The sequence below is a fragment of the Carya illinoinensis genome, chromosome 5 (assembly GCF_018687715.1).
Source record: "Carya illinoinensis cultivar Pawnee chromosome 5, C.illinoinensisPawnee_v1, whole genome shotgun sequence".
Classification (NCBI taxonomy): Eukaryota; Viridiplantae; Streptophyta; class Magnoliopsida; order Fagales; family Juglandaceae; genus Carya; species Carya illinoinensis.
Window position 1 is genome coordinate 39,937,662 of NC_056756.1, and position 7,766 is coordinate 39,945,427.

At 35.5% G+C, this 7,766-nt stretch overlaps 2 protein-coding genes across 2 annotated transcripts; one reads left to right on the forward strand and one right to left on the reverse strand.

Moving 5' to 3' along the window:
- Window positions 1-1,257: 1,257 nt before the first annotated feature.
- LOC122310806 (probable folate-biopterin transporter 7) lies at window positions 1,258-4,616 on the forward strand. The gene is made up of 2 exons (XM_043124952.1): window positions 1,258-1,631; window positions 3,321-4,616. Exons 1-2 carry the CDS (start codon window positions 1,373-1,375, stop codon window positions 4,379-4,381), a joined length of 1,320 nt encoding a protein of 439 aa, XP_042980886.1. The 5' UTR covers window positions 1,258-1,372; the 3' UTR covers window positions 4,382-4,616.
- Window positions 4,617-5,342: 726 nt separating this feature from the next.
- LOC122310807 (DNA polymerase delta subunit 4) lies at window positions 5,343-6,233 on the reverse strand. The gene is made up of 2 exons (XM_043124953.1): window positions 5,968-6,233; window positions 5,343-5,753 (listed from the first exon to the last, which is right to left on the reverse strand). The coding sequence occupies exons 1-2, from the start codon at window positions 6,146-6,148 to the stop codon at window positions 5,560-5,562; spliced, it is 375 nt and encodes a 124-aa protein (XP_042980887.1). The 5' UTR covers window positions 6,149-6,233; the 3' UTR covers window positions 5,343-5,559.
- Window positions 6,234-7,766: the final 1,533 nt, after the last annotated feature.

The window sequence follows — 7,766 nt, forward strand, 5'->3', positions numbered from 1 at the left end:
CTTTTAATTTACATATTACATGATTAATTGTTTGTTTACTGTGATTAGAAAAAAGAAAAAAGAAATAAAGAAATGTTCTTTTCCTTTGTTTGTAGGTTTGCAGCTTTGAATCCACCGTCTCACCTTTGATTGATACCATCCTTGCAAGGGAGGGGAAGTGCCTTTCGGATTAAGGAGCATCTATTGTTCCCTTTACGACAGAAAGTGATGAATGTTGTTGTCATAGTAAGCTTTTTATTGCTCTAATGAAATAGGGCCACGTGTATGATGGGAACTTTTACACACACACGCATATATAATATATATATATATATATATATATAATCCTACTATCATGTACTAATGAAAATGTAATTTGCATTCACACGCGCGTATGACATCAGGTCATTTAGAAACCTAAACCAAAAAGGAAAAAAAAAAAAAAACCACCTGAGCACAATGATATGGGAATCATTAATCGTGCTCCTATGACTCTTTTCTTTAACTTTCGCAAAAGTTCTTTTGGTTTATTTAAAACATAAAAAATAAAAAGAGAAATTTCTCTGTGGGAGAAGTCCATTACAAAACTACATTATTACTTTATCTTAGCTATATTTTCAATAATCATGTATAAGATTTAGTTATCTCATTTACAAGTAAAGTATGTCTAAACATGATTGATTGATGATATTAATAAACTCTAGTTAATGGAACAAATTTATTTTATAGCAATTTATTGTGTATAGCATCAAAGGTTACGATATCTCTAAAATTAATATGTAGCTCGAGATTTGGTATATGTTCAAAATAGTATTTCTTTTTTCATATATCCATTTTCATCAACATGGATTGCATATACAAAATATGGATTATTCCTTCCATTCTCTAGAAAATAAGTATACAATCTTGAGTAACGATCTTGTTATCTAAAGTTATATTTGCTAATGTCACACATTTTAAATAATTTTATCATATATGTTATATAATATATTTTAAGTAACGGTAGTTATATTTAAAATGCTACATATTAACATAATTAATATTTTAAATTGCATTTTCTTTTAAAAATATAAAATTTAAGAGAAAACAAAATAGCATTATAATATAAATGGAGGATCATACTTGTGAGAAGAGAACATCCTCCACAAAAGGAAGAATATTCTGCATGCCATTGATACTGCAAAGATTCAAAAGAAAACAAAAGAAAATGGACACCTCACCACCGGCAGGTGTCATTTGATAACAGAGCCAACGCGCGACAGCTACCATCCTTCCTTGTACATAAAAAGAAAAATAAAAACTTTACAGCGCGAACCAAAAATCCCCCATCGAAAGCACTGACTCTCACTGGTCGGAGGAAAGAGTACGGGAAGCAAATCGGGGTCTCGCCGAAATGGTTTCGTCGGAGAGTGGAGACCCAAACCCGGTCCGGAAGCTGCTGGGGCTTGGGTTCTGGGTTCAGGGCTTTAGGTGCTTCCCTTGGATGGCGGTGAACTTCTTTCTCAAGGACGGCCTCAATGTGGACCCGTCCACGCTTCAGCTCCTCCAGAACTCAGCCAACCTTCCCATGGTAGCCAAGCCCCTCTACGGTCTCGTTTCTGACGCCGTCTACATTGCTGACCAGCATCGCATTCCCTACATCGCTGTCGGAGGTAATGAAAAATGAAAATGACCGCTTTTTGGCTTCTGATTTCTAAGTTTCGATATTTGAGAATTAAGGATGATCCCATTTCCATTACGGGGAAATTAAAGTTCTTCTGTTTTCTAAATTCTGACATGACTATTAGAGTTCTGTTTCAATCTAATTGTTGCAGTTTTTGAAGAAAATAGAAATTATTATGCTAATTTGGATTAAAGGTTTGTATTTTCTTCACTGAGAAAAAGCGAAGGTGGCGGAGATGCAATCCATGAAATCTTTTTATAATTCCTTTCTTTATGGAAAGCAGATTCTTCTCTTTTACTCTTATCATTTTTATCATTTTTTCGTACTTAGATAACGTAGCGCAGTAGACCTAGCCGATTTACTGGTGCCCTAGTGCTCCGTAAATGGCATAATTTTGATCTTCCACTTGAAGTGTTAGTTTCTACTGATGCTTGGGGCTTCTAGTTGCTTTTCGCTACCCGAAGATCTCTGTTCGGATGCCTTCTGATTGGTGATGAACCAAATCTTTGATTTGGACCTAAATGCCTCTGCATTTTCCTCACGATAAAATGGTCAATTATACCTCATTGTGTTAAGGGCTTCGAAAACACCAAGTATGGGCTACAATTAAACCTTGTCTGTGAACCAAGAAGCATGATAAAGTTGATTCTGGCAGCTTAAACCTGTTGAGTGATGTTTTTAGTTCCACCTTTAATTTTAGTGTTGTTCATTAGTTTTTAAAACTAGTCATTTTTAGAGCATGTGACTCAGATGGCATGAGACCCAGCCTCCATAAGAGAGGTCCTGGTTCGATCCCCTCCCCAAATCCCCCAATATAAAATAAAATAAGAAAACTAGTCATTTTTTGTTCTTAAAATATGAAAGCAAAAATTTGCCCAAACCACTCCATGATACACAGTGGTGAATTAGTAAACATTTTGTAGTTCATGATTTTGACATTGAATTAAAGTTCACAGGTATTCAATTTCAGATCATGAGCGAAACCATTGCTTCCTTGCATCATGGTCACCCTATACATATGTGCATTATTCAAATGTTCCCACCCAATCTCTTAGAGATGGTTTAGCCTGTGCCACAAACTCAAATTTTATGTTTAATATTGCTACCTCATCTAGGTTTCATGGTTACCGACTAAACAAAGTAGCTAGAAACTTGGGCAAGTTCTCACTCAGAAGTTATTTTTGGATTAAGTGATCAATCACCTTTCTTTTCAAAGGAAGACGAGAATTTGGTCAATCTAGAGATCTCTGTCAGTCAATTTCTGATTCACTCAAAAGCTATTTTGGGATTGATCTCTCGGTCACCTTTCTTTTCAAGAGGAAATAAGACATTGCTCATGGAGCAAATGCTGGCGTGTTTGGGAACTGTATTGTTATCTTCATGAATTTGATTTACAACTAGAAGTTTGATACTGAGAGAAAGGGGTTTATACTGGAGATAGACCTTGAAAAGTGATTATCTAAATTTTATCCTGTACTGATTTGCTCGTGCTTGTAAAAGGTAGATCTGATTAAGCACCGTGATTGCTTATAATTCTAAACTAATGAGTTTGAGAAGAATGCCCTTGATGTGTGGGTGCTCTTGCGCGCGATTTACCTTTAATTTCCCTAATGTTGCCTTCCCATGCAATATAATTTTGTTTGTTTTTCTAATTAGTCCAGCAACTTTGTTGGTGCAGCTTTCTTACAAGCAGTTTCATGGCTAACTATAGCAGTCCTATCACCATCAAGTGTTTCGATCTTTACTGTTACCCTATATCTCCTCCTTAGTAACCTTGGTGCCTCAATAGCTGAGGTTGCAAATGATGCCATTGTTGCAGAGGTAGGAAAACAACCCACTTCCTCTTCCAAAAGTTCTTCACCATCTTCCTCAGGAGAGCTACAATCATATGTTTGGATGGCATCCGCTGCTGGTGGGGTCCTTGGAAACCTTCTGGGTGGTACTGTAATTGATCGGTTCTCCCCCCAAGCTATGTTCATTTTTTTTGGCCTGCTCCTTGCTCTACAGTTTTTCATCACCATTAATGTTCGTGAAAGCTCTCTTAACCTTCCCAAGATCAAGGCTGATGTGGGGATTAGAAGACAACTTTTACAGCTCTCAAATGCATTAACAAAACCCGAGATTGCTTACTCAATAACATGGTTTGCATCATCTTATGCCATAATCCCAGCACTAACAGGCACCATGTTCTTTTACCAGACAGAATATCTGAAGATGGACTCATCAGTATTGGGTCTGTCGAAGGTGTTTGGTCAGGCAGCAATGCTGTTATGGAGCGTCATTTACAATCGTCAATTGAAGTCGGTCCCACCAAGGAAACTGATTTCAGCCATTCAGATATTGATGGCAATATTTATGTTATCAGATGTGTTGTTTGTGAAGGGGTTCTACAGAAAGATGGGTATGCCAGACTCTGTATATGTTGTGATTTTCTCAGGCTTATTGGAAGTTCTCTTCTTTTTCAAGATTCTGCCGTTTAGTGTTCTGATAGCGAAGTTCTGCCCTCCAGGGTGTGAAGGATCTTTAATGGCATTTGTTATGTCTGCAATAGCCCTTGCATTCATAGTGAGTGGATATCTTGGTGTTGCACTTGCATCATATGTTGGTGTTACAGAAGATAACTTTTCAGGTTTTCCGCTTGCCCTCCTAATACAGGCATTATGCACGATTTTACCACTTTATGGGTCATCGCATATACCTGATGATGTGAAATCCAAATCCAGGACTAAAAAGGAGTAATTTTGTGACACTTCTTTTCAAAGAGAGGGACCCATATTTGGTTCATCCTTTTCTTCACTTTTCTTTCTTTTTTTTCCCCTTTTAATATAGATATATGTTAGTTCTTAATACATTTGTATTTCAATTAGCAAATAATCGTGTTAAGTAATATGTTCAACACTAGAATTCTACATTTTATTGCAACGATTTGTGTATAAAATTTTGAAGGTAACTTTATTATACTGTTTCCAGACAATGAATGATTTGGGGTATTCGTTTGTTTTAGAGAACTATGAAATTAGTGGGTGCGGCTGAAAGAAGTCCATCACAATAGTCAGTCCATGGCATAACAACGGATGTTATATCATCGAAATCTTGTGTATTCAAGTGCAGGAATTGGAGAGCAAAACTAAACAAATTAGCAATCTTGTGCATATTACAACACGCGCACACACACGCACCCAAAAATATATGAAGTGCTTATTGGCTAACGGGGATGTTCACATCTGCATGATCATAATATGTCCATACAAAATTGGAAGGAAGAAATTACTAAGTATTCTTTTGGAGTACAAGATGGACTTCATCATCATTGCCTTTTCACAAAGATTATAGAGCAGATCACGATACCTTCAATGTCAAAATCTATTATTCTCCTAGTAGCAACAAGCAAGCTAGATGCTAACCATTAAAAAAAGTTCAATAGATTCGTATCATTTTAAAGAAATTAGCAACATATCCATAACGTTATGAATCATTGGCCATGGCCCAGAACTAGAAAGACTAGCAAATTAACCAAAACACCATAAACTAGTCTTTGACAACCAAAACCATCTTTAATTTGCTTATTACACGTTTGAGACAAGCAAAGCATTGGCATCTTCCAAAGTTAGAAGCCCCAAAGCCTGAGACAACTATCCTTATGCTTTGCTTATACTCTCAATCACGCAATGCAGCACATGACTTGTGAAAGAAAGTCAGATAGACCCATAATCATATTCATATTAACCAACTTTGGATAGACAAAAGGTCTTAGTTAAGATTACGAAACAGTCTAGCAGATCAGAGCAGATACAAACATCATCTAAAACGGTACGCTTCATTACAGCCAGAGGCTGAACACGCACTAGAGATAAAAGTACAAACTTCTCCGTCAGTACATAGCATTCTAAATCCCATAAAGAGCGGCACGAGATTTTCTAAACACGGCCATCCCACAAGCACTGGGGCTCAACTTTACCGGCCTTCAAAAGGCGCTCGATTTCGTAGGGAGGGTTCAAACCCAGACGACGAGCACGCTCCCAACGAGCCTGTCTGGTCATCCCGAGGCAAGGTCCGTACGCCATGTTCAAGTCGAATTGCCGCAACACCTCCTCACTCTCATCATACTCATCTATCACACCAAAACAAAGCGCACATTGAAAAAGCAAAACAACGAAACCACTATGATTCCATAAGACTTTCCGAGTCTTGATTACATAAAATAATCTTAAAACAAAAAACCGCAATTGCATTTGATGAAACCCTAACAAACAGAGCATAAGACAATACACGACAATCCAAATAAAGCCCAACCACTATGATCAAGAGAGAGGGAGAGAGAAGACCTTTGAGGTCAGGGGAGCCGTGGGAAAGGAGAGCGGGGGCGTGAGTGACATCGGAGCCGAAGGTCGGAGAGTGTTTGGGCGATTTGTTGCTTGAAGAAGAAGGTTGAAGAGGCTTCTTCGTGACGCCGCTCTTCTTCCTCTGTCTGTAGAATCCCTTCATGTTCTCTGACCTCGCTGCCATCTCTCTCTCTCTCTCTCTCTCTCTACTCAACTTTCAAATTTTTTTGAATTTCTGTTCTCTTCCGCAGAAGGAAGAGAGGGTTTCTATTGCGACGTAAAGCGACCTTTCTTCCATTTTTGTCCTTGTGCTCCAATTATTTCCAATTCTCCACAATTAAGGATTTTTTATTACCAATGGTTTTTATAGCCGGTTTTTATCGTTTTGATTTTTTTAATTATTATTTTTATTTAATAATTAAGTATTTTTTTTAATAATATTATAATTTTTTTATTTTTTTAAAATATTTAAATGTGTTAAAAAATATATGTAAAAAAAATATATAAAAAAAAAAAGAAAATTCAAAAACACTGACAAGAACTCCCAACGGTACGAGTAACACCGCCTTTTCTTAAATAAATGGCAATGGTATACCGAAAATATACTGAAAATGGGTTCCCATTTTGGATCTTGAGATGCGTCATTCTTTTTTATGCATTTTTTAATTTTTATAAATATTTTTAATAGAACATACAAGATGATTGCAAAACACTTCTTTAATTACTAAATAAAAAAAAAAAAACACCCGGGACCCATAGCTTTTTCCTAGAAAGATTTTTTTATTTTCACAAATGAGATGAGTAGAGATAAAAGTTGAAAATTTAATAAAATATTATTAGAATATATTTTTTAATATTATTTTTGTTTTGAGATTTGAGAAAGTTAAATTGTTTATTTTATTTTGTATATAAATTTTAAAAAATTGTAATAATTAAATGAGATAAAATGATAAGAAATGAGAAGTTTTATGAAAGTGAACGAGTCCAATACTGACCTCAACAATCTAATAACTTTACACAATAAGCTGCTTAACTACACATTAGGCCTCGTTTAGATGGCGAAAACGTTTTATCCTATCTCATCATTACACATTTATCAAATTCTTATACAAAATATAATAAATAATTCAATTTTTTCAAATTTTAAAACAATAATAATATAAAAAAATATTATAACTATATTTTATTTAAATTTTAACTTTCATCTAAAAGAGTAATACTATATACCACACAATTATCCCACTATGTAAGATGTGACATATTTATCACCATTAGATGATAAAAAAATTATTCGATAAATGATCATCTAATAGTAATAAATGTGCCACATCTTGTATTGCAGAATGAAAGTGAAATAGTGGTGTGATGTATAAAATTTTCCAAAATATAAATCCTAAAGATCTAAATATCCTATTCCTAAATATTTTTTAAAAAGACCACCATGCACCATAATGACTACTTTTTTTTTTTTTTTTTTTTTAAATCAAACTAACTTGTATTACTTGATCAGGTTGAAAATTACACAGTTTATCCTGCAACAGTGTATTGCAAATTACAAAGGGGCCCCATTCGATCCATACCCTTTTCTCTCCAAGAAATAAAACATGTTTAGCCAACAAATGAGTAACAGAATTTCCATCTCTAGGAACATAACAAACTGTCCAGCCTTCCCTTTGATGGAGAACCCGCTTAATATCATAATATGCCCCATCCATGGCTGGTCTTCACTTTCCTTGCTTATCCTATTGATAACAACAGCTGCATCCCCTTCAAATATCACTTTGGAGTAGGAGAAAGATAGT

Bases quoted from the DNA above. Each gene is read 5' to 3' on its own strand.
- LOC122310806 (XM_043124952.1), top strand. From the start codon at position 1,373: ATGGTTTCGTCGGAGAGTGGAGACCCAAACCCGGTCCGGAAGCTGCTG. The intron at 1,632-3,320 runs GTAATGAAAAAT...TTGTTGGTGCAG, and splicing joins TCCCTACATCGCTGTCGGAG to CTTTCTTACAAGCAGTTTCA.
- LOC122310807 (XM_043124953.1), bottom strand. From the start codon at position 6,148: ATGGCAGCGAGGTCAGAGAACATGAAGGGATTCTACAGACAGAGGAAG. The intron at 5,754-5,967 runs GTCTTCTCTCTC...TTGGTGTGATAG, and splicing joins CGGCTCCCCTGACCTCAAAG to ATGAGTATGATGAGAGTGAG.